We start from the raw sequence: 23589 nt of genomic DNA on the forward strand, positions 1-23589 counted from the left end.
CATGTCACCGCACTCGCAACCGCTCGAGCTACATGAACATATAATCGACCATCTCCACAACGACATCCATGCACTCAGGGCCTGCAGCCTTACATGCCAAGGTTGGCTTCCCGCTACCAGATGCGTCGTCCTCGTACGGGTGTCGGACTGCCTTCGTTTCCTCGATGCCCTAGAATCCTCCGCGCAGACTCACACAAGGATTGCCGACTACGTTCGCGAATTCAAGCTCCCCGATATGAGTCTCATGAGCCGGAGGCGACTTCGCCGAAACCGCTGGCGTTTCGAGCTGTTGTGCAGGATACTACGTGACCTGCGTAACCTCACCTGTCTACGGGTGAATGGCTTCGACTGGGAAGGCTTCATTCACCTGTTACGCGCGGAGGCAGGTGATGAAAGCTTGCGGGAGGCGATGGCTGCGTTCTTCCCGTGCCCGACGCTCAAGAAGCTGTTCATCGAGTCCTTGGAGTTACATTCGCCAGACGAACTCACCCTTCTCATATCCATCTTCCCTCGACTCTCCTGGCTGGATCTCTCAGTCCTCTTCAAATTCAGAGACTCGTTGCCAGACAATCGCAGCACCTCGGTGAACTCGCAGCGCGCTGGTGCACTCGGCCAACACATCCGGACATTGAGGGCTGATTTTTTTTAGCGAGCTCGCCGGCTGCGCTTGCGAGGATCTTGGAATCTTTACTCTCACCTCCGTTCGAAGGGAGCTTCCATGAAGTGATATGGATGTCGAAGTCACTTGAAAGGCGTTTGGTCAGTGATACTCACCTACTGAAGGAGGTGCTGCGGAAGTCGGAGACTACCTTAGAGTCCCTCAGTGTAGTACTCCCTGATGCCGGTGAGTCAGCCTCACGTTCATGTTGGCCGACGTTACTGACCTGCATCCCGGGAGGTTAGAATGGCTGGGAGACCTCGACCTTTCCCGACATCAACGGCTCACGACTTTGCGCTTCGACTTCGGCTTCGCTGCCGACGATATGTATTTCGGCGCGTTGCACGTCTTTTACGCAGAACTCACGTCGGGCCACCTACGCAATGTCCACATGCTTTTCGAGGTGCAGGATTGTCCCGAGGACTGGGCCCACGTTGACTGGCCACATCTGGACCAAACTCTTGCGGCTCTCCACATGAGATGTCCCTCATTGACCATCACCTTCGAAATCTTCAACGGTGTGCATATAGATGAAGTTGGACTCAACGTCATACAGCCTCTCCAGGAGCGACTGACACAAACGATCGCAGCGGGGATGCGCGTTGAAGTGATGGCTTCCGCGGTGGTGTTCTGTCGGTCGGATGATAGCGGCGAATTGGTGACAGTGAGTGACACCCTGTAATACCGGAGAGCACCAAGACTTGTCGTTAAGTAGCCTAGGTAGGTACGAGGTTTGCGGGTTTTGTACAGACACTCGCGAGCACCTCTATCGTTGAATGACTGTCCACCGGACATCAATCAAACCCATTGAACCATCCAGTCTTTGTATTGGAGAATACATGTCATGGAGTAACGAGCAGCGTGTTCACATAACAAAGACAACGACCTAGCGAAACATACCGAAGCGTTATGGGAAGTATGTACATGCAACATAGACAGAAGTGCTTGGGCGTCTCACTGTCCCATCATCCTCAGCCTGTCAGGATGAATGGCGCCGGGGGGCAGACCACCATTCTGTGGGCCTTGTAAAGGAGGCGCACCATTAGGCGGTCCGTTTGGTGAGTTGTTGAATTGACCGGGCGGCCCGTTAGGAGGGAATGGCGGGGCGCCACCCGCACCATTTGGCGGGAACGGTGGCATACCTATTGAGGGTCAAAATGAGTGAGCATTCAGGATGGCACGATGCAACGCACCAGAAGCACCCATACCTGGAGGCGGCATACCTGGAGGACCCATACCAGGAGGAGGCATCTGACCATTCGGCGGGAAAGGGGGCGCACCTGGAGGACCCATCATACCAGGTGGCGGGAAGGGAGGGCGCACTAAATATGTGCGTGAGTATGAGCCGGTGAAAGTAAGTCGGCAGGAGACTCACTGCCAGGGGGACCTCCGAATCCAGGGCCTCCGAATCCCATCGGAGGCCCACCAAAGGGCCCGGGGGGTGCTAGATGCTGGGGACCGAAGCCGAACCCACCGGGAGGAGGTCCGCCACTGGATTCGTACGATGCAGTGATCTGGTCGATGATGCTCTGCGCCTTGTCATGGCCGAGTGCTGCGTCATGATGTCAGTGGCTAAGTCGTACACAGGACATGGATTGTGCTCACATGCATAGTAGTCCCTAACATTTGCGAGATGGTTCCGACCACTATTGTGCGCTTTGCGCACTGCGTAGCAGTGAGCAAATAGCAACGTTAGAGAAGGAAGGTATGAGTACTCACCAGAGGCCGAGTCATGGGTCAAGAAGACATCACAGTAGTCACAGTAGTGTTTCTGAACAAGGGCATCAGCATGGTCAGGATACGCAATCCGTGAAGTACGTACCGGCATTTCCTATCTTCAAGACGTGAGCGTCGCGGTCAAGCAAAGTGTGTGGGACGCCCGACGAATCTACGGCGCTCGCAGCGGAGTCTCAATGAAGCACCACGTGATACCGTGTCTCGTTCCAACGACCGTGCGCGCCCTGCGCGCCGCGCAGACATGGATCCCGCTTCCTCTGGCATCCAGGAGCCATTCGATCTCATCAGGCTATCGCTCAGCGAGCGTGTCTTTGTGAAGCTTAGAGGAGACCGTGAGCTTACGGGAGTTCTGCACGTACGTTTCTTCTCTCTGTTGAATGAGATCATCTCTCGTTCACGCTGGATGCTTGCAGGCCTACGATGGACATATGAATTTGATTCTGAGCGACGTAGAAGAGACGATCGTGATTGTAGAACACGCGGATGGCGTGCCAGAAGGACAGGCAACTGTGAATGTAGGTCTCGCTATTGATATTGCTCTCAGCGAGTTAGACGTAAAGCGACCGCTAGGTTGCAAAACGCAAGGTGGATATGCTATTCGTGAGAGGAGACGGTGTCATCCTGGTGCGTCTCGCATACCTTCCGGCAAGGCTTTCCATCCTCATGCACTACACAGGTTTCTCCGCCGTCGCGGACTTGACAAAAGCTACGCCAATATACTTTTCGGCTGCTACTATCGTTACACGCAATCCTGTTGTACTTCATATCAATACGATCATGAGCTTCTGCTGTGTAGGTATGGGGTATCTCGGGATTATCCTGTGCATGCGTGCCTACCTAGGTGCGTCGCCATACCTATAAGCACCTGGCCGTCGAACAACAGGGATTTCATCGTACTGACTAGAGTGTAGCTGACAGATGTCCAGTCGTCTAGCCCAAAGATTACGAGAGGAATCGATATCTTGCAGCTTTCACGGAAATTTTGCTGTCGACATGGCGTCCGGGGTGGTCGTGTGCGATGGTGCCATGTATCCCGTATCTTCAGGTGGCGGTGAGAGTTCGTCATCTGGCTCTGGGGCACTGGCCCCTCGTGGCCATGTTCCGTCGCGGATCCACCCTGACATGATGATCTGAATCTGAGGGACGACGTGAATAGGGGTGTGCAAATGGGCAGCTCATGATGCAAGGCATGAGGACACGAACCACCATGTTGAGTGGCATGCGCTTCTTCAATCGCGCTCCGCTGACAAGAGCCCGGTATACCTTCCCCAACCCTGCTCTCCATGCCTCGTCGCTCTCCGTTGCATCTTCCTTGCTGAGTAGATCCTCCAGTCTGCGATGGGTCATAGACACTTCTTCTGATGGTGGCGTATTCGCTACAGGTTCCCACCATATCGCTCTTCGTGCTTGGAAGTAGGATGGGCCTGGAGGTGGCATTTGTGTGGATGCGAGTCGCTGTTCGAATGGCGCCACTGCGGCCGCAGTGGCCTGAGGGAAGACAACGTCGTTGCAGTATACATTGTCCTCATGGGGAATTGGGTGACTACGCAGCGCGGGGCTAGGCAGTCTCCAGTTCTCGTGGTCGAGGGATTCTGGCGTTCTGAATTTGACGGGCGAGGGAGCCATAAGGATGAGTTGGGGCTGGTTGCAGACTTTTCCCAGCACGCTTGAGCAGGCAGCAGCACTGGCCCCGCCTTCCCCAAGATCGCTATCACAGTTGCTGAGTCAGCAGACGCCGCCCCCGGTACGCCTCCGCGAGTTGCCAACTACACGTGCCTCACTATCCATTGTCGCGAACGTCGAGCTCGTCCTGCGTACCACCATGTACAGAAGCCACTCGCCTGCGCAGTCGACAACCTCCGCCTCCGACGACGACGAGGAAAGCTTCAACAAGTCGACCTACTTCGCGCCTCCCGATGCCTTGACCATCACGCCCGCTCAATGGTCATCTCGACTCCAGCCGTTCCCTCTCCCATCCGTTTCGGACACTCCTTCCTCGTCACCTGCGTCGCGACTACCTCCAGAAATTCTGATCCATATTCTGAAGCACATTCATTCATCCAAAGACCTGTATCATGCTCTCCTCGTCTCCCGCGCTTGGTGCGAATGTTCAGTCGAGCTCCTCTGGTATCGGCCCAACTTCACAAGGCTCTCCACATTGGTGAAGATGATGAGAGTTCTATCCCGGCAGGACCAGACGTTCGAGTACGCCCGCTTCATCCGTCGTCTCAACTTCCTCTACCTGGGTAGCGAAATGACGGACTCATTATTGTCTCGCCTCGCGAACTGCGTGAGGCTGGAACGATTGACCCTAATCAACTGCACTTCGATTACGGATGACGGCCTCGCACGCGTCCTCCCATCCTGTCACAATCTAGTCGCGCTCGACTTGACGAGTGTCAGCGATGTCACCGACCGGTCCATCGTCGCCCTCGCTGCCGCCACATCCAAGTTGCAGGGCATCAACCTCGGTGGCTGCAAGAAACTCACGGACACCTCGGTCCTCGCTCTCGCCGCGAACTGCCCCCTCCTACGGCGTGTCAAGCTCAATGGCGTGGAGCTCATTACGGACGAGTCGGTCTCAGCACTCGCCCAATCCTGCCCACTGTTGCTCGAGATCGACCTCCAGAACTGCAAACTCATCACGGACGCATCTGTGCGGAAGATATGGATACACCTCACGACAATGCGGGAAATGAAGCTGTCCCAATGCGTGGAACTCACTGACCTGGCGTTTCCCGCACCAGCACGCGTCGATGCGCAGCTTTCTACGGGATTGAACCCCTTCCCCATGTCCAACACGCCACTGGCCGAAGCGCTGCCTCCTCTCCGCATCTCGCATATGTTCGAGCATCTCCGGATGCTAGACCTTACGGCGTGTTCACAAATCACGGACGACGCGATCGAAGGCATCATCTCTGTTGCTCCGAAGATTCGGAACCTCGTTCTCGCAAAATGCTCGCAATTGACGGATGCTGCCGTCGAGAGTATTTGCAGGTTGGAGAGGCACTTGCACTATCTGCACTTGGGGCATGCTTCTGCCATCACGGACCGTTCGGTCAGGAGTCTGGCGAGATCTTGTACGAGGCTGCGATACATTGACCTTGCAAGTGAGTTACAATTCCGGTTCTTCTCGAGCGCCCATATTGATGTCTTCCTAGACTGCACAGAGCTCACGGACATGTCCGTGTATGAGCTGTGCAGCCTCCAGAAGCTGCGCCGGATTGGTCTCGTCCGCGTCACCAATCTGACGGACCAGGCCATCTACGCTCTTGGGGAGCGCCACGCGACCCTTGAACGTATACATCTATCGTATTGCGACCAAATCACTGTGCCCGCCATTCACTTCCTGTTGCAAAAGCTTCCCAAGCTAACTCACTTGAGCTTGACGGGTATCCCATCGTTCCGTCGACCCGAGCTGCAGCAGTTCTGCCGAACACCCCCACAAGTGAGTATTTAGCTTTTGTCAGCGAGTGTGAGTCGTGACAGCTTGTTCTAGGAATTCAACACAAGTCAGCGCGCGGCGTTCTGCGTGTACTCAGGAAGGGGCGTACAAGACCTACGCCAATTTCTGATGGAGCTATTCACACATATCATGGACGACAGCAGCAGCGTTGACGAAGACGTGCGGTATGACCGCCGCTACGATGCGGATTACGGGCACTATGATACGGAGCCTGGAGATGCCGATGGGGACGATGACGATGACGACGATGCGGAGTTCTTCAACAATCCTAATATTGTTGTTACGCGGGGCGGGTACAGACCAGAGCCACCTGTCGTCTTTCGGAACTACGTGCCACCCACGACGAGCACGTCCGCACCACATCCGGCAGCTGTCTCGCGAGAGTTGCAGATGCTTCGCGATCGAGGAAGTTATCCTGTGCCGCGCTCCGCTGTCATAGTTCAGCCCCATCCAACGACTGGTCAACAAGTAGCAGGGCCATCTCGGAGAACAAGGGGCGGCTTTGGTCAGCAGCCGATCATCGAGGCGTCGACCTCTCCCGCTCCCAGCGACGTTGCGTCGAATCGTAGTGGCGGGACCAACGAGTCGACTGGAACCGCGTTCTTCCGGACGTATGCAGATCGACCGACGTCTGGAAGCGCAAGGAACGGCGTCATGACACCAGACTTGGTGTTCGCAGAAATTGGACACGGGCGAGGGGCAGACCCAGGGCCCAGTAACACGTATACGTATCCTCAAAGCCGCGCAGGCATGACGTCGATGAACGCGGCGGCGATGTATGGCATGCAGCCTGTCGCACAGGCCTTCGCAAACATTCAAAGTGGGTCGAGCATGTCGAACGGGTATAGACTGCCGGTCGTGGACCGCGACGTACCCATGGACCCTCCTGACTCGCGATCGATCCTCGTGGACGCGTCCAACTCGTACCATCACACACCCGGACGCAGCGAGGCGTCGCCACCATGGGCGGGGGACATGCAGCACGAGAGCGGAACACGGTCGCTCTCTTCCTCGCCAACGACGCGCGAGCTGCAGGAGTCAATCCACTCCGCGTTGGGGCCACAGTCGGGGTTCTTCGAGAACAGGGAAGGAGACTCGCGGGGGAGGAGCGTGAAGCGGAGTCTTAGAAACACGATCAGCGCAGCAGAGCAGTACGCGAGCTCGTTCTTTTTCGGAGGACGGGGCTCGAGCGGCGGGCATGAGGGCGCTGCGGGCCCTGCCACTGGTCGAGAGTCGGATCCGCATGGACACTAGGTTTGCTATCATCTGTATCGGAGCATATGACCCTTCCATTAAATCACACGTCGGTCTAGCACTCAAGTACTCATTCACTGCATGGTCTCTTTCCTCGTATGTTGTACTTCTCGGTGTCCCGGTTATTTCTAGTACCAAATGGGTGCGGCGTGAACTTCGGACTCGCCGTCGTTGCGTATGTATACCCGCGCCTACAGCAATATGTATATAGATTTTGAGATGACCTAGTGTGCAGGATGTCTGTCTACCAAGAGTCTCAGCTACAGCATGGGCGTTGTTTGGGCGCTTCCGTGCCACAGGTGGATCGGTCGTGGCCCTCAGTCTGGCTGCTACTAACCTACTATCCCTTTGCCTTCGTCTACACAACCATGAACATTCGGCTAGCACGGGTAAGATGCCCGGATTCATTGTATAGTCTGAGGCGCTGATTCACGCCAGGTAGACGACCTCCCAGGTATGCAGGCATGCAACCTGCAAAACCTGCCTGAAAACTACACTATGAAGTACTGTACGCGTACCCCCGTCTCTATCCTACTTCAGCGATTCACACTGCTCGTATGCGACACAGATCTGTACCATATCTTGACCTGGCCGCAACTGTCGTACGTTGCTGAGGATGAGAAGGGCCGGATAGTGGGCTACATCCTCGCCAAGATGTACGTCTACTTCCACCAGCTGCGTGTGTTCCGAATCGCTGACATGCATGCATTCTTGCGTGCTGTAACATAGGGAGGAGGACCTAACGGAAGCAGAGGAGCCGCACGGGCACGTCACGTCGATATCTGTGCTAAGGTCGTACAGACGGCTGGGGCTGGCGAAGCGGCTGATGGTCCAGTCACGTACGTCTTCACTTCGCAGCTCAGCCTTGCCAGAGCTCATCCTCAGCGATACATACAGAAGAAGCCATGGCGACCGTCTTTCGCGCCTCCTACGTCTCGCTTCACGTCCGCAAGTCGAACCGCGCGGCGCTCTCGCTCTACCGGGACACCCTCGGGTTCACCGTGAAAGAGATCGAAAAGAAGTACTGTGAGTGGTGTTGATCGCTCGGAAGGCCGGGGCTGGTGCTAACCAGGTGTTGCAGACGCGGACGGGGAGGACGCGTATGCTATGAAGCTGTCTCTCAAAGAGCTTGCCCGATGATGCGGTGTACAGACAGGGTGTACGATACATGCTGATACATAGGATAATTTACATGACGAGAGCGGCACTACTCCGGGAACGGGTGTCACAACATAAGGTCCTCTTCTGTATGAGCAGGCTGGGGTGACGTCTGTGGATGAGCACTACTATCGCCAGGGTGCCCCATCCTAACCTCATCCGCTGTCGCTGCCGTTGTTCCTTCATTGCCCGTATCACCAGCAGACTCCTTGCTGGCAGCGACAGCGTCTCTTACAAACTGAGCAGTCACCAGCCCGAGCTCGTAGTACCCATCGTTGGTCTTGCTGCCGAACATGCCCGTGTGGGCCTGCACCTCGTCCTGCGCGAGCGTGTTTGGCGCCTCCAAGAAATGCTCCGCAAGCGTGGTACCGCGCTTAGGGAGCACGATGAACATCCGTGGCTCAGGCTGAGTCGGGGGATCTGCAGGAATGAAGGTGTATAACCTAGCACCGCGAGGCTGTTGAGCAGGCTGTTCCACAATCCCAAGCAACAAGGTACCCACGTTCGGAAGAGTACCCCCATGTCTCTCTCGATCGCCAACAACCGTTCCAGCCTCTTGTGCAGCCTCCCCTCGTCCCACAACGTCCCCACGTACTTCATATGGTCCGCCGTCCACTTGTAACCGACCCCGATGTCATCGCGCTTCCAGTACGCAGTGCCCGCTGCCGCCCCGGCAACAAGTGCGCCGCCGACCGCGTACGCCGCAGGGGCCCATTTCTGCCAGGCACCAGCGGACGTCTGAGCGGCCATCGGTGGCGCGGTGATGGCCGCCTTGGGCGCAGAGGCGGTGGTCGTGGCCGTGGTGGACTTGGAGGTGAAGGATTGGAATGCGGAGAATGCTGAGCGGGCGGACTGGACGTAGGAGGCGGCTTGAGTCGCGCTGTTCTTGAAGACATACGGGTGCAGACCGAGGTACTGCGAGGCATGGGTGGTTAACACTGAGGTGTGGAGGATGGGCTAGCTTACGGGTGTGTCGAAGGCTATGCATGCGACGATATTTGGCCAGAGTGGTGCTGTGCTGTCTGGACGAGTTTGGACGAACTCAAGGAGAGCGTCCGCAGCGAGTAGACCACCCATACTGGGCGATGGATGTTGTGTCAGTCGTGCTTCGCGATATAGTCAAGCGGGTCGAGCATACGCACCTGTGTCCACAAAGTACTATCCTAGCTTTACCTGCACCACCCCCTGATCCATTAGCAACCTCTCTTTGTACGGTTAGGTTGGTCAACCAGTCGGCAAATCGGACGATAGCTTCGTTCTGTCGGCCATGGTCTCAGCGTTTATTGACATCGAGTGTCAAGCTGCTGTACCCCTTACCAGGTCTCCTTTCGTCTGCGATACAATGATCAACACTGGTCAAAGGCAGTCTACGGCAACGCTCACCTCGTACGCTGGGAATACAATACATTCCACAACTGTGTTGGGGATAGTCTCGGAGAGGATATGTTGCAACCTCTGTGGGAACTGAACGAATGTGCTGTCCGTTCCCTTGAAACTAGGTCATGGTAAGCTCGTCATGATTCTGAGAACATAGCAATCCCCTCGCGAACCCATGGATGAATATGACCAAGAGCAGATCGGGAGGCAACGGCGGTGCTGGGATAGCAGCCGTGGGTTCGCTCTCGAGGATAGTGTCCTGCGCGTCGGACATGCCTTGTTCTGCTCTGTACAACGAGTACAACGAGGACTTGATATGAATATTCAAGAGCGGTGATAGATACCCAGGAGTCGACCTCGGACCAAGAGTCGACAGTGAGTGGGTGCGGGGAGAGAGCGGACGATCGCCGGCCGAGCATTCGCCGAGAAGGGCGATCGCATGAGATCCCTGCCCGATCGCGTTCTCACTCCCGCCATCATGTCCTCCCAGTCCCCCGCCTCCTCGTCTTCTCCCGGTGCCAGCACTAGCACACCCAAAGCGTCCTTGGCACTCTCATATCTCGATCTGCCTGAAGACTATGTGCCATCGCCCGAGACACAACCCATCGAGTTCTTGACTAAGCACTTCCGCGAGCTACCTCCCCATCTGCTTTCTCACTTCTCGGCGACGACTGCACCCAAGCAGCGCTCGCTCATCCCTGCCATCCGAAACAGAAGGCTGCAATATGTGGACTCCGATCCTTCGGAACTGTCCCTTGCGTCCGCAAAGGCTACATGGCCGACACTGTGGCCGGGGAGGGAACCACCCGGTCGGGAACAAGGCGAGGACGAGCGCGAGTGGGCCGAGAAGTTCTTCATGGGCAGTAGCTTGAAGCCGCACGTTGGAAAGCTAGGCATGCTGCTCGGCGGATACGAGGAAGAGCGATCCGCAGAGCATGTCAGGGCACAGCGACGTGCAGCAGCGGATGAGTGGGATAGAGTGCCTGAGGAGGAAGAGAGCGACGAGGAGGAGGGGGATGAGACACAGCCGCCTCCAGAAGGGGACGAGTCTGCAGAAGACGTGAAGGCGTGGTTTCTGCGCCGAGTCAGAGAACGCTTTATATACGGCTTGCTTGAGGTATGTTGGACTTCATCTACCACATGGATAAGTCAGCTTACTATGATGGGTGCTCAGTCGGTCGACTACGACAAAGTCGATTGGGACGAGTCGTGGGACGCGGACAATGACAGATCTGCGCAGGAAGCCTGGTTCGACGAGGAAGAGGAGAGCGATGAGACGCCTCCAGACATGGCTGCAGAACTCGCCCGCATCGCCGCGGCTCTACCGGATATCCCCAGGAAACGCGTTCAAACATCAAACAACACCGTTCCTATTGTTGGTGCAGAAACATGATAGGACGCGACGAATGAAATGAGCTTGTATGTACGTCTAATGCTACCATGCTTATCACAACTGCATGCATGGACGGAAGCATTCGCCGTTACGTGTTCAAGCGGTCGCTGCGTTGTGTGCGTGTTCCTGCAGGCACGTACGATCTCTCTCGCATGCCTGTTCGGAGGCTAGTGATTGGATGGCCTCACAGTTCTACATGTGTGGCGTTTGGGGTAGGCGAACGGTACGTTCCGAAGAAGTGTGGCCTCGTTCTCACCTCTTATTCCCCAGAAGTCAGACTTGATATCACCTGTGGGACAAGACACAGTTTACAGTGCTCTTCCGGATGAGCGATGTGCATATCTCAATTGGGCATCCTTGTTCAAGTGTTCCGAGTAGTGAGTGGATCGCTTCCCCAATTCGCCCACGCCGACGTGAAGAATAACGACATCTACGTGATCAAGGGCACGCTCGTTCCGCAGAGCCAGTAACTGCTCATCGCTAATATGGTTCCCATCCATTTGTCTGGCATCTCGACGCCTGGTCCACGTCCAGGTGTGGCTGGACATTGATTAGACGCGGTCACGCGGCAACCACAACGCGCTTGTGGCTGAAGGTGTCTTATCAGTTGTTTGCGCAGTGCAATTACAATTGCGTGCTGGAACCAGCCGATGCTTCCCGATACAATAGAGTGTATCTGCACATCCGAACTGGATTGGAACTTGATACAGAACTGGCTCCACTTCCCGCTGGAAGGCACGCCACAACCAGCTCTACCTGGTACGAAGTTGGCGCAAATCGGAGCGGTTGCAGATACACTCTGAACGACACTGGCACGGTATGTACTGTCTTGTACTCGTTCGAGCAGGTGAAAGTCACCCTTGACCCGCTCTGCTTAGCTTGGTGAGGGGAATCCGCGAGCGTGCCAAGGCGTCTTCACAGATTGAGTCGTGAGTGTCGTGACACATAACTGGACGGCGATGCGCTCAGACAGCGCAGGGTGTGAACTGTTGTGCTAAGCACTTACGACCTGTACAGTCGCCGGCATATTCTATAGGTCATGCGGCACCAAGACGGGCCGTCAAAAAAGTTCGCCGATGGTGTCAGCAGCGCGAGCGCATTGTGCGCGAAGGCCGCTCGCCCGGCGCCGTGAGACGCCGACTCTCACCAAACGCAGTGGCCGCCCGAAACGGCGTGCCAAGATGCATCCGGGTGCGTCTTCCTTCTGGCCACGTTTCCGCGTCCCTTGTTCTTCGCCACATGCGTCGCGGCGATAGCTCTCGGCGGCTGTCCCTGGGATGCCGGCACCGTCCTCGCGTCTCCACATGTGCGTGCAGGCTAGGACGGCTGCCACTGTGGCGTACGCTAGCAGCTGGAGCTCTTGTATTCCGGCTGCCCTGCTGAGTGATAACTGGCCATCAGGGCGGCCCGGGGCTTGTAGACAGAGATACTGCAGGGCGTCTAGCTGCAGCGGTGGCCTTATATACACCATGATCCTCATCACTGTCAAGCTTCGACAGGCCCCAAGCGTTCATTCCGGCCTTCAGTACCGCTAACACCGTCGCTACCATGGATTCGGTCCCAAAGTTCAAGCTAAATACCGGCGCGCAGATGCCAGCCATCGGTAAGCTTCTGAGGCGCCCTTTTCACCTTGCTCGAACGCTGAGCAACACACAATAGGAATGGGTTGTTGGGCCGGCTTCTCAGAAGAGGAAGCAGAAGGGGCTGTGTCGTGGTTCCTTACCGCCCTGAAGGTCAGTAACACCGGATTGCCGGGTTTGATGAATGCCCATGGACGCTATCCGTAGGTGGGCTACAGACATTTTGACACGGCATGGATGTACGGTATGTGTTTTGTGGTCCTGTCAGTATCAGGAAAGCCCGCTGACTCGACTATGGACTACCAGGGACGGAGAAGTACCTCGGAGAAGCTATCCGACAATCCGGCATTCCGCGAGAAGAGCTGTGGATTAATACGAAGTTGGCATGGCACCATCCCGGTCTCAAGACAGTCGAAGAGTCTCTAGCCGAGAGTCTCCGGAATCTGGGGACTGATTACGTCGACTCTGTAGGCCAAACACGCGCGTTGAATATGCACAATGTCGACTCACATTCACACTTTACAGTATCTTTTACATTGGCCCCAGGTAGTCGACTGGCCGTACGGAGTCGGCGCGTTGGATATGCTGCGCAAAGCAGCGAAATTGTTCCAGGAAGGAAAGGAGCCGATCGCGGTCAGAGACTCGCCGACATTCAACGAGACGTGGACAGGAATGGAGGCTGTCTACAGGAAAGGGAAGGCGAGGAACATTGGCGTGAGCAATTTCTCTGTGAAGACGTGAGCGTGGTCGGCCGCCAACACGTACGTAGGATTGACAATCGTTGTGCAGATTGGAGAAGCTCTTGGAAACGGCCAAAGTGGTACCTGCAATTGATCAAGTCGAGTAGGTGTCGACCCTCCTTCACGATATATGCAGCCACAGGATCAGTCTGCTGACCCCCGACCGTGGTCCCAGGTTGCATCCGTATCTCGTTCAGGAAGATTTAAGAACATACTGCGACGCAAAAGGCATCAGACTGGTCGCCTATACAGCAACAGGTATATGTTGTCTAATAATATGTTCCTACCCCGCATCTTCTCAATGCTCCGTCCAGGGTACAACGCTGTTCTCACGAACCCGTTGATCGTTGAATTGGCGGAGAAGTACAAGGCATCACCAGCGCAAGTAGTGCTCGCGTGGCACCTGGCTCGCGGGGTCATCGTTGTGCCAAAGAGCGCTGATCCTCAAAGGCAGAGAGCCAATCTTAACGTGAGCCTCCTCCACTCCATTGATTCTTCCTACAACCTTACCAGGTCTGCCAGTTACCCAGTCTGGAGCCGGGGGATGTGCAACGAATCAGTGCGCTGGACCGCAACGAGCGCTATACCAAGGCCGGTCCTACCGGAAAGGCGAATGGCTGGACGCATGAACAGCTTGGGTGGTGATGGTAGGTCCACACTCGTTTCATACGAATATTTGCTGCTGGACAACTGTCTCCCTAGTAAATTGGGTCTTACCTTCTGCTGTTCGGTACACATGGCATCGAACCAGCGTGACGTGTGGGGATAGACATTCTAGCTTAGACATCAGCCCCATGCGCGAGTTAGTCGCCTTGGAGTGCGTACGCCGTGAGATTGCGATCCGCGCGTTGCGTTCGAGTTGCGCCCGCCGATCCGGACTGAGATCGACGATCGAAGAAGGTCACAGCTCTTAGATTGCCGGAGAGATGAGGCGGCTGTGGGGACCCCTGAGGCCTGAACAACCTGACAAGCGCAATCGTCGACCATCCAGTCATTTGGCTATCTCTCCGTCCCGCACGGCAGAACCTGGAAGAACTGCCAGAAAGCCCGTATCTCCCCCTACAGTATCATAGCTTATCTTTCAAGCTGCTATATTAATGGCATGGAGTCGCACCAAGACGGGCGACCGCGCCGCACTCTTACCAGGTCGACCTCTTCCGTCCTCACTTGAACCGTGATAGGTGCCTTCGCGATGTTCTCTGACTCGGCTTTGCGAAGCCTCGTCATCCTTTCGGTCGGCCTAGCTACAGCTTCGCGAGGGCAGGAACAGCCGATGCACGCCCCTTCGCCAGACGTGAACATGACAGAGGTCTTCTCGTACCCAGTGCTTCCTGTGTACAAGGAGGCTTGGACAAGGGAGTCCTGGAACGGTCTTACAACGTTTGCAGCAGCTACGCCTCTTAGGTGCTTTGGCTTGGACGCGGAGTCCCCATATGATGTCGCTGTGCTTGGTACGTCCCGGTTCTGTGTGATCGATGCGCCAGTGCTCTCCTCATTCGCGTGGCAGGCGCTCCCTTCGACACAACAACGAGCTACCGACCAGGGTGAGCCTACTGCGATGTTGAAGAAGCGTTACTCAATATGTCCCCCTGCAGTGCCCGCTTTGGCCCCAACGGCATTCGCCAGGGGTCGCGACGTATCCAGGTCACTAGCATCAACATCAACATGAAAACAAAGGTCTCCGATTACTTGGATGTTGTTGACTGCGGCGACGTCCGTAAGTCTGAGTTCTGCTCACACCCGAATTTCGGTCGCCCTCATGCTATCACCCGCCTCTAGCCATGGTTCCCACCGATAACAAGGTCGCACTGCGCCAGCTCGAGGCCGCCAATAAGATGCTCCTGAACCACACAAGCCTACGCTCATACGAGGGCATGAGCATCGCCAAGGACGGAAAGTTCCACCCCCGGGTGCTTACCCTGGTGGGTTGAAAGTAGCCATTACGTCTCGATTTATTCTGATGCGATGGTACCAGGGAGGTGATCATACCATCACACTTCCGTTGCTTCGTGGGATCAATGCTATCTATGGCCCAGTCAGGTACGTACGAACAGCTCTTTCACATGAAGGCAACCGACAAGAACGTGAATACCAGTGTCATCCATTTCGACAGTCATATCGGTGAGGATCATAGTACTCTTGTCTCCTGGATGCCGCTCAACTCACAGAATAGACACGAAGAAACCCGGCTCAATGGTAAGCATACGCCTTCGTCTCATAAGTAGCGAGGCAAGAATCCAACTTTCCTTCGCAGCCCAATAGCCCCTGGCTTCCGGGAGAGGCAAGTACCGACTCATCTCCCGTGCAGGTACGTTCTTACAAGAGCCAAAGGAAATACCCGTTTCGCACGGCAGCTACTTCTGGTATGCACACAACGAAGGCCTGCTCGCACCCGACAACAAAAACATCGTCAGTCTAGGCGATTTACGGCGGATATCTACTACGTGCTAATTGACTGTTGACAACAGCACGTCGGTATCCGCAACGCCCTTGGCAGCTGGGCGGACTATGACAACGACTATGAGGTCGGCTTCGTCATCTCCACGGCAGAGGAGCTGGAGGAGGTAGGTTGGCGAGGTGTTGTAAAGAAGATTCGGGAAACTGTTGGCGACAACCCGGTATACAGTGCGTGCAACCTAGCATTGACGCGAGCCGCACAGCTTGCTGATACTGTTTCAGTTTCGCTGGACATTGACGCCATAGACCCTGGATCTGCACCTGCGTAAGTAATGCTTGTGTTCGCGGTGTTAACATATCTCACATTGTGCCTACAGAACTGGAACGTAAGTCGAAACACGAGCGAAGTTGTCGAGATCACTGATCTTCATATCCCTTTGCTAGTCCCGAGATTGGTGGTATAACGACGAGGGTACGCGTTCACAAAGCATAGACGTACGCATAGTTGTTGAGTCCCTACTGAAATGCAGGAGATCAAGAAAATCATGCAACGTCTGGAAGGCCTCAAGATCGTTGGTGCAGACATCGTGGAGGTAGCACCAGGTACGTTGCACGCCGATGAGTTGCTGTACGAGTCGCTAACACCACCATCGTCATCGCAGGCTATGATACTCAAGGTGAGTCCTATTGACGGCAACTGGGAATGACGTACTCACAGGAACTGATTCGGTGCAGCTGAGCTTACAACAATTGTTGCAGCCAACATCGGGTGGGACATGCTGGCCTTGATGGCGAAGACTCCGCTGGTAGAGTAGTAAATGTTCTATTAGGTTTCTGTAGATGTTTCGGCCGTGCACAGTCTATCATATGATTGTGCAGCTGGCCAACCTTTAGCCACATGCATAGACTAATGCGAGCGGTTCCGTATACGACCGTGGCTTACTTCCCACTCAAAGAGGTTTTCTTCAGGGTCTGCGACTGACCATGGCTATCATATTCGGACAAACCTCGGCGGTAGTATGGGCCACACCCCCGCGCAACCCCCGCGTTCTGCGTAACTCAATCTGCCGTCTACAGGAACAATACAGGAACCAAGAGCGCCGTGCCGAAACGGCGTCGGCTCTCGAATCATGAGGTCATGTCAGGTCAATTCTTCGTCAGACGAAGGAAGTTGCACCCCCTCTCGATGATGGAACGGTGATATAAGACGGGAGTCATGTAGTCTGCTGCTTGGAAAGGATCACTTCATCCCGCACTGCTGCTCGTAACGTACTATGACTGCTGTACCCAAGTTCAAGCTCAACACAGGCGCGCTGATCCCTGCTGTCGGTGAGTGGACATCCGGTTCCCGGTTCTGGGCGCGCACCCAGTGGGGGCGGTGATCTCACTGTATGAAATGCTCCCAGGCCTTGGTGGATGGAGCGGTACAACGAAGGAACAACACGCGCAGGCAACGACATGGATGCTGACGGCGATTAAGGTACGCTGTGCTTGCCTCAGGCTGCTTCTAGCCCAGACACTAATTGTGGTCTTGTACACCTACACGGTAGTCTGGCTATCGCCACATCGATACAGCATGGGCATACGGTGAGTAGAAGCTCCGCGGATGATTAGCTATCGCGTCTCAGGTCCGATTCATATCATCGCTGAACGTGGCCCACAGGGACGGAAAAGTATGTCGCGGAGGCAGTTCAACTATCGGGCATACCCCGCGAAGAAATATGGATCACGACGAAGCTTCCGTGCGTTTAAAGTCTTCACAAGATAGGCTATGCTTAAGTTCATACGATTGTTGCAGGTGGAGCCACCCAGGTCTGAAGACCGCCGAGGAATCCTTAGATGAAAGTCTCAAGAACCTGGATACGAGCTACGTCGATTTGGTCAGTGACTATTGTTACTTGCTTTGCCCATTGTGATGCAGATGAGATGCATCGTAGTATTTGCTCCACTGGCCACAAGTGATTGACTGGCCTGGTACGTGTTATGGCCCGTGTCACAGAGGCGGAAATCTGACATAGACGAAGACGAGGGGCCTGAGTACCAGGGCCCGGTCAAGATCCGCACCAATGCGCCTTCGTTCAACGAGACGTGGGCGCAGATAGAGGAGCTGCACAAGAAGGGGAAGGCGAAGAACATCGGGGTCAGTAACTTCTCTGTCAAGAAGTGAGTGAAATCTCGGGATCCCAGGGCGACGTGATCGAGCTTAACATCTACAGTCTGGAGAAGCTCTTCAAAACGGCAAAGATCACGCCCGCTGTCAATCAGGTCGAGTAAGTCGATCAATGTTGTGTATGTTGTCGCCCTTGAGGCACTGATCAATATGTAGGCTACACCCATATCTCGCACAACCTCAGCTGAAGGAGTACTGCGATGCGAAGGGCATAGTATTGACTGCCTACACGCCAACGGGCAAGTAGTCATGCAAAAGAGGTAGACTCCAGTCGCTCACCGGTCAAATTTACAGGCTGGGACATCGTCCGGTCAGATCCGACCATCGTCGAATTGGCGGAGAAGTACAAGGTTTCCCCTGCGCAGATAATCCTCGCCTGGCACCTCGGCCGCGGTATCGCCGTCGTTCCAAAGAGCTCCAACGCGAGCAGACAGAGAGACAACTTGAATGTGAGTTGCATTGCCTCTAGGAACAATTGCATCTCACTCAGAGGCCCTTGTACAGCTGCCGACGCTATCCCCCGAGGACGTGCAGCATGTCACGGCTCTGAATCGCAACCAGCGGCTCTGCAACAAGCCTGATGAGAACGGTATGGTGGGTGGCTGGACCGTAGAGGAGATGGGGTGGTGAACGGGAGAAGGTCTGTCGGAGATCAGAAGAAGAGTCGAGGCAGTATGCCAAATGAATTCATATGCAGTTGCATACGATTCTTTGCTCAGAGCAACGAGCACCCTCTCCTGCGTAAATGCCGCAGACGCATATATAGCTCAACGATATTGGTGTGGTGAGACCTGCAATAGGATACTAGTCCAGTTGCATGCCTGTGACAGCGAGTGGCTGATGAGTTCTGCGACGCACATTGACGAGCTCGAGTCGTCGGAACGTGACACGTATTTTGCTTTTCATAGGCGTTCATTTAATCCAGAGGGTTTCCGAATAGCATTGCTTCGATCTAGAACTTTGACTGCTCTCCCAATGAAGGTAGAATGTGGCACAACGCCAAACGTGCTGATCCTTCACAAGCTTCACAAGTCGTCTTCTCGCGGATCGGTCAGCCGGACCGGCGCCACCGCTCGCCCGAGGCAACAGCTACCGTTACCCGCTAGTCCGTGGATAAAGGTCTCGCGCCACCTGCGCGCCACACGCCTCAGCCACCTCGCGTCTCGCGATGTCGCCTTCACACAACGCTCGATGCCTCGCTCAGTACTCGTTCTATGGCTGTGACGACCTCGTTTTCGGAATATACGCGTCAAAATCACCTCAGGGAAGGTCTCGGGAAGGCCATATCGACAGTAAGCGCCTTGCAAGACCTCCACTGGCAGACGTGTCGGCGAACACCCGCAGACAGCAGGACTGGCGCACGGGTCTTATACATCGCGTGTTGGGACGCTAGGAGAGGGTGCTAAGGAATGGTCGAGCCGAGGAGACGTTTGCTGGGGTGGAAGGGCAGAAATTGTTCGATGTTAGTGAGTTGTCCTTCTGTCCTTCTGCACTTTTGTGGTGCCAAGCCCCGCTCAGTCCCGTCGGAGTCATAGCATACTTGTTCGCAATTTTGAATGTAGCAATACACCATGTTGAGACGTTCAAACCCAACCTTGATATGTGAAACACTAATGACACGACCTTGTGTCCAACGCCAGCGCCGCCTCCCAGACCCGCTCCGCGGCGGCAGGAGGTCCAGCTGCTAAGCCGATACAATCGTGTTCTTTCATGACTATCATACACAGTCCCATGTATGTGCTCATATTCCACGCTTATGTACTTACCAGAATACATCACACAGCGTACATGATGTTTTGTGAGTGTGACAAGATTCAAAGAAGCTGGCATCCTCACCACCAGTACCATCGCCTGCCAAACTGACCGTTGACAAACTGGGTTGTGTATACTGTCTCAAGCTTTCCCTATAAATTTATACCGCGATCTAGTCGCCGTACAGTCTACTCCAGTATCCCAACACGCGATGTCTGCGGGTGTTCGCCGACACGTCTGGAGGTCTTGCAAGGCGCTCACTATCGATATGGCCTTCCCGAGACCTTCCCTGAGGTGATTTTGACGCGTATATTCCGAAAACGAGGTCGTCACAGCTATAGAACGAGTACTGAGCGAGGCATCGAGCGTTGTGTGAAGGCGATCGCGAGACGCGAGGTGGCTGAGGCGTGTGGCGCGCAGGTGGCGCGAGACCTTTATCCACGGACTAGCGGGTAACGGTAAACAGCGTTTTGGATCGCGACGCACGTCCACTTGCTCCTCATCCCGGCAGTAACTTGTAAACGACTGTGATACTGTGCCCAGTCACCCCCAACGCTTGCAGTACAACTCTAACTGTATCCCCAACTTCCTCAATCTGCGAGCCCTTCCGCTCGCCACGCAAGGTTTACTAAGGCCTCGCGGCATCGGCCATTCGCCAGCGGCACATCGGTCGCCCTAAGCCCAATGCCCTTACCCTTAGCAACATCGAAGTCGTATTGGGCCTATCAAGTAGCCCAGAATGCTCCAGGAGCGAACCACGGTGTCCTGTGAACTGATTGCCGCCTCCTGTAAGTCGCATGTCCCCCTCGCCCACCGTACGCACCGTGACTGCAATCATTAAATGGACGGATCAGCAGATTTCCTTTAAAGTACGCTCGGGATGCGGTTCCCCACTAGTCATTCCGTCCTACTATCCTTTCACGTCCATGGTGTTACTGGGGTATCCGAGCATTCGCTCTCAGCTCGACGCGCCCAAAGACGACATGACTCTGTCTCGTCTTGATCGTCTCCTGCTAGCCAGAATTGCCGACCAAGCGGAGCGATATCACGGTGAGTAGTCCCTGGGCCATTGAATGTTTACGTGGGGCTCATAAACGGTTCAGATGTCATTGCGCAGATCAAGGATATCGTCGGCGTATCCGATGCCCGACTGAACGTGGACGAACGCAACCTGCTTTCCGTAGCCTACAAGAACATCACCGCCACACTGCGTGCCAGCTGGCGCACCATTGATACGATCGAGACACAAACACGGCATTCTGCTAAGGAGCGAAAGCTTATGCATCGGCAGAAAGAGCGTATCGAGCGCGACATTGCCGACATTTGCAAGGACGTTGTGGAGCTGCTGGAGCGCTTCCTTATACCCGCCGCGAATCCGGGAGAGGAGAAGGTATTCTATTGCAAGATGTACGTTCCGTATTTTGTCGCGCGACACACCTCTCATCCAGCGCAAAGGCGAGGCGATTACTACCGATATCTCGCGGAGATGACCCACGACCACCACCGCGAACAGTACGCGACGACGTCTCTCGACGCATACAAGTTCGCATACAAGCACGCACTGCACACCCTGGACCCCGCTCACCCTACGCGATTGGGCCTGGCACTGAACTTCGCCGTCTACTACCACGACATATGCAATAGTCCTGAGCGAGCCTGCTTCTTGGCCAAGCATGCCTTCGACGAGGCCATCGCAGTAGCAGCCCATCCATCGTTCCCGCGGTCCAACCTGGAGGATGCTCTGATGATTTTGCAGCTGTTGAAGGACGATCTCATTCTCTGGTCGGGAGAGTTGCGAGGAGAGGAAGGTCCGAGGCAATAACGTTCGCATATGGGTTGTGAGCGCATGATATGTCAACCTTTTTTATGATTGTCATGGCCGCCTGGCGAAATGGCATCGCGTCTGACTACGATTAGGTAATCAGGAGATTGCAGGTTCGACCCCTGCGGTGGTCATTTTTTTTTCGCTTCTCACTTTTCATCGATGATGATGTACAGTATAGCTATAGATCCGCCTCACCTCGAGCTTGAGAGTTGGTTGACATTTGAAGGAACGACTCGAAGCGTCCCAGTGACTGAGAATAGGGCATGCATCAACTGTTCGAAACTGGCAGGCACGCGCATCACGATTACGCCTCGCAATTCAATCTGAAGGCTGGGTTTTCTTGCCGGCAGTATTCAGTCAATCAAAACACACGATCTACACAAACACTAGTAGTATACATGTGCACTCCAACAGCTACACATCCGACTCGTTATCGCTACATATATCTGGTTTAATTGAGTCTATGGCCAGCCTTGAAGTGGATTACATCGACGCTTCGCATTGATACGACCCTATGCCTCGGTTTCTTTCGACACGTCTTGGGCGAATGTAGCAGCCACCAAGAGCGGGAACACGAGAGTGGCATCCGCAAAGACCTGGACGATGTGTGTGAGGGCGATTGTGCACTGCCACCGAACAATGGTAACATACCTTGACGGATTCGGAGCCTACGCGGATTTTGCCCCATGAGACAGCCTCGTCAGGACGGGCACCGGAGTCTGAACCGTCAAACTCTTGTCCAGTGTTCTGTGTCATGGCTGAGTAGCTGAGCGATACCAGGCGTTCAGAGACTACTTACAATGTACACCGAGAAGTCGGCTCCGTTGCGCTGGGAGTAGCGTCAGTAGGATTCGACTGCGGCGAGATTTATGAGACTTACGATGAGCATCGCGTTGGCAATCTGGTGTTTGCAGACACCACCACCAAGAATGATCATCCCTGCTTTCTTCGACTTGCGGGACAATTCATTGAGGGCGCGGATATCGCGTACGATGTCAACGACCAAACCGGGGTTTTTGAAGGAATGGAAGTAGATCATGTCGCCCAATGACCCGTCAGTCAGGGCAGGACAAAATACCGGGATGTCATTCTAGACAACATCACTTAGCATTCGGACGACAGCGATTCGATGGTTTGCTGATTGGATTCACTTTGTAAGCCCAGTAGTACACAGACTCTTCGTTATTAATTTCCTTCCCGAGCCTCCTAATGAAGGAGCTGGGCGACCACACCTCCCCGGTCTCCTTCTGCTCAGCAAGCATCTGATCCAGTATAGGCGTGAGCCAGTCCTCGAACTTGCAGTAGTTGTCGTTCGGCACAATGAGGTTCCCGATGCGATTCATTCCCCGTCGCCTCAGGTCCGCGCCGTCCAGGTTGAAGTCAGCCAGGTACGTCTTGCCTAGACATTTGATAAAGTCTTCCTCGATGCCCCCAGCTGTGGTCACGATCGCTCTGACGTGTTTGTGCTTCACGAGGTGCAGGATGACTTCGCGCAGCCCAGACGAAATGAGGTTGGAGGTGTAGCCCAGGAACACATCGCATCGGGTCTGTTCCCGCACTTCCTGGGAACGATATTCTTCCGACTCGTCCTCTGTGAGAGGCTCGTCCGAAAGCCGCCATTTTCGCTGAAAACATGTCGGTGTTATGGCTTCGGTAGATGCATGATGCGAACTCACCATTTTGTTAACGACCTCGATTGCTTTTGCCAGACTGCTTGCCTGAAAGCCGATGCGCTTGTAACTGTCTAGCAGCTGGGTGAGAGAAACAGCTTTGTCGAAGTTCGGCCCTTCCACCGAAATTGCGACGTCCGGCACCGGTTCGGAGGGCTTGAGAACAGCGGCAGACGCGCCTGCTGGTATGGATACACCGTTCGCAGACATTATGTCGAGTAGAATATCAACCAAACGACACAAAGGATAGCGAGAAGATGGTGGTCGAGTGAGAAGCAAAAAGCGGATGAGGATCTCTGCAGGGCAACACGATCGAGATGAACCGGAGGCGCCGGCGACGGCGCGCCTAGGCATACGGGAACAGTGATGATTGTATACCGACCGCTGAAGCTCTCACTCCGCCACCGAGCAA

The 23589-nt window shown here is 54.9% G+C and overlaps 13 protein-coding genes and 1 non-coding gene across 14 annotated transcripts; 10 read left to right on the top strand and 4 right to left on the bottom strand.

The window, feature by feature from the left end:
• Position 1: 1 nt before the first annotated feature.
• C8Q71DRAFT_866109 (uncharacterized protein) lies at positions 2–1340 on the top strand (the record flags this gene model as incomplete). Its single annotated transcript, XM_047928279.1, has 3 exons — positions 2–602; positions 650–844; positions 904–1340. The coding sequence occupies 3 exons, from the start codon at positions 2–4 to the stop codon at positions 1338–1340; spliced, it is 1233 nt and encodes a 410-aa protein (XP_047784951.1).
• Positions 1341–1476: 136 nt separating this feature from the next.
• Positions 1477–2564, bottom strand: C8Q71DRAFT_32087 (U1 small nuclear ribonucleoprotein C). The gene is made up of 6 exons (XM_047917793.1): positions 2481–2564; positions 2378–2429; positions 2264–2323; positions 2034–2210; positions 1867–1980; positions 1477–1800 (listed from the first exon to the last, which is right to left on the bottom strand). The coding sequence occupies exons 1-6, from the start codon at positions 2484–2486 to the stop codon at positions 1613–1615; spliced, it is 597 nt and encodes a 198-aa protein (XP_047784952.1). The 5' UTR covers positions 2487–2564; the 3' UTR covers positions 1477–1612.
• A 72-nt stretch (positions 2565–2636) lies between these two features.
• C8Q71DRAFT_852652 (like-Sm ribonucleoprotein) lies at positions 2637–3095 on the top strand (the record flags this gene model as incomplete). Its single annotated transcript, XM_047926843.1, has 4 exons — positions 2637–2750; positions 2809–2910; positions 2966–3019; positions 3072–3095. 4 exons carry the CDS (start codon positions 2637–2639, stop codon positions 3093–3095), a joined length of 294 nt encoding a protein of 97 aa, XP_047784953.1.
• C8Q71DRAFT_731468 (uncharacterized protein) lies at positions 2890–4068 on the bottom strand. Its single transcript, XM_047922181.1, has 3 exons — positions 3600–4068; positions 3072–3532; positions 2890–3019 (listed from the first exon to the last, which is right to left on the bottom strand). The coding sequence occupies exons 1-2, from the start codon at positions 4019–4021 to the stop codon at positions 3367–3369; spliced, it is 588 nt and encodes a 195-aa protein (XP_047784954.1). The 5' UTR covers positions 4022–4068; the 3' UTR covers positions 2890–3019; positions 3072–3366.
• C8Q71DRAFT_801212 (uncharacterized protein) lies at positions 4056–7229 on the top strand. Its single transcript, XM_047925951.1, has 3 exons — positions 4056–5505; positions 5557–5843; positions 5895–7229. The coding sequence occupies exons 1-3, from the start codon at positions 4218–4220 to the stop codon at positions 7113–7115; spliced, it is 2796 nt and encodes a 931-aa protein (XP_047784955.1). The 5' UTR covers positions 4056–4217; the 3' UTR covers positions 7116–7229.
• A 181-nt stretch (positions 7230–7410) lies between these two features.
• C8Q71DRAFT_826492 (acyl-CoA N-acyltransferase) lies at positions 7411–8310 on the top strand. The gene is made up of 6 exons (XM_047926298.1): positions 7411–7504; positions 7554–7623; positions 7684–7771; positions 7845–7954; positions 8013–8141; positions 8197–8310. Exons 1-6 carry the CDS (start codon positions 7484–7486, stop codon positions 8253–8255), a joined length of 477 nt encoding a protein of 158 aa, XP_047784956.1. The 5' UTR covers positions 7411–7483; the 3' UTR covers positions 8256–8310.
• On the bottom strand, positions 8311–10106 carry C8Q71DRAFT_731474 (uncharacterized protein). The gene is made up of 7 exons (XM_047922182.1): positions 9824–10106; positions 9657–9768; positions 9591–9605; positions 9416–9531; positions 9240–9351; positions 8776–9188; positions 8311–8716 (listed from the first exon to the last, which is right to left on the bottom strand). Exons 1-7 carry the CDS (start codon positions 9922–9924, stop codon positions 8341–8343), a joined length of 1245 nt encoding a protein of 414 aa, XP_047784957.1. The 5' UTR covers positions 9925–10106; the 3' UTR covers positions 8311–8340.
• On the top strand, positions 10107–11266 carry C8Q71DRAFT_731475 (uncharacterized protein). Its single transcript, XM_047922183.1, has 3 exons — positions 10107–10767; positions 10825–11069; positions 11123–11266. Exons 1-2 carry the CDS (start codon positions 10129–10131, stop codon positions 11041–11043), a joined length of 858 nt encoding a protein of 285 aa, XP_047784958.1. The 5' UTR covers positions 10107–10128; the 3' UTR covers positions 11044–11069; positions 11123–11266.
• A 1325-nt stretch (positions 11267–12591) lies between these two features.
• C8Q71DRAFT_852658 (NADP-dependent oxidoreductase domain-containing protein) lies at positions 12592–14008 on the top strand (the record flags this gene model as incomplete). The annotated part of the gene is made up of 9 exons (XM_047926844.1): positions 12592–12646; positions 12703–12776; positions 12831–12867; positions 12930–13090; positions 13149–13360; positions 13413–13466; positions 13539–13621; positions 13678–13832; positions 13886–14008. The coding sequence occupies 9 exons, from the start codon at positions 12592–12594 to the stop codon at positions 14006–14008; spliced, it is 954 nt and encodes a 317-aa protein (XP_047784959.1).
• Positions 14009–14309: 301 nt separating this feature from the next.
• Positions 14310–16730, top strand: C8Q71DRAFT_31944 (Arginase/deacetylase). Its single transcript, XM_047917784.1, has 16 exons — positions 14310–14814; positions 14871–14907; positions 14959–15080; positions 15143–15285; positions 15339–15403; positions 15459–15484; positions 15537–15559; positions 15618–15644; positions 15695–15772; positions 15832–15988; positions 16043–16085; positions 16138–16146; positions 16205–16232; positions 16291–16363; positions 16423–16437; positions 16496–16730. The coding sequence occupies exons 1-16, from the start codon at positions 14556–14558 to the stop codon at positions 16573–16575; spliced, it is 1185 nt and encodes a 394-aa protein (XP_047784960.1). The 5' UTR covers positions 14310–14555; the 3' UTR covers positions 16576–16730.
• Positions 16731–16826: 96 nt separating this feature from the next.
• On the top strand, positions 16827–18908 carry C8Q71DRAFT_731491 (NADP-dependent oxidoreductase domain-containing protein). Its single transcript, XM_047922184.1, has 11 exons — positions 16827–17089; positions 17167–17240; positions 17311–17347; positions 17424–17502; positions 17559–17640; positions 17698–17734; positions 17785–17923; positions 17977–18030; positions 18087–18169; positions 18225–18379; positions 18435–18908. The coding sequence occupies exons 1-11, from the start codon at positions 17035–17037 to the stop codon at positions 18558–18560; spliced, it is 921 nt and encodes a 306-aa protein (XP_047784961.1). The 5' UTR covers positions 16827–17034; the 3' UTR covers positions 18561–18908.
• A 1757-nt stretch (positions 18909–20665) lies between these two features.
• C8Q71DRAFT_793728 (14-3-3-like protein) lies at positions 20666–21504 on the top strand (the record flags this gene model as incomplete). Its single annotated transcript, XM_047925498.1, has 3 exons — positions 20666–20732; positions 20786–21089; positions 21138–21504. 3 exons carry the CDS (start codon positions 20666–20668, stop codon positions 21502–21504), a joined length of 738 nt encoding a protein of 245 aa, XP_047784962.1.
• Positions 21505–21559: 55 nt separating this feature from the next.
• On the top strand, positions 21560–21638 carry C8Q71DRAFT_t3. Its single transcript has one exon. It is a non-coding gene; the product is annotated as a tRNA-Arg (tRNA).
• A 186-nt stretch (positions 21639–21824) lies between these two features.
• On the bottom strand, positions 21825–23486 carry C8Q71DRAFT_731500 (Deoxyhypusine synthase). Its single transcript, XM_047922185.1, has 6 exons — positions 23184–23486; positions 22659–23132; positions 22388–22597; positions 22307–22336; positions 22159–22254; positions 21825–22103 (listed from the first exon to the last, which is right to left on the bottom strand). Exons 1-6 carry the CDS (start codon positions 23385–23387, stop codon positions 22020–22022), a joined length of 1098 nt encoding a protein of 365 aa, XP_047784963.1. The 5' UTR covers positions 23388–23486; the 3' UTR covers positions 21825–22019.
• Positions 23487–23589: the final 103 nt, after the last annotated feature.

The sequence above is a fragment of the Rhodofomes roseus genome, assembly GCF_022264815.1.
Source record: "Rhodofomes roseus strain CIRM-BRFM 1785 chromosome Unknown C8Q71scaffold_1, whole genome shotgun sequence".
Lineage (NCBI taxonomy): Eukaryota > Fungi > Basidiomycota > Agaricomycetes > Polyporales > Fomitopsidaceae > Rhodofomes > Rhodofomes roseus.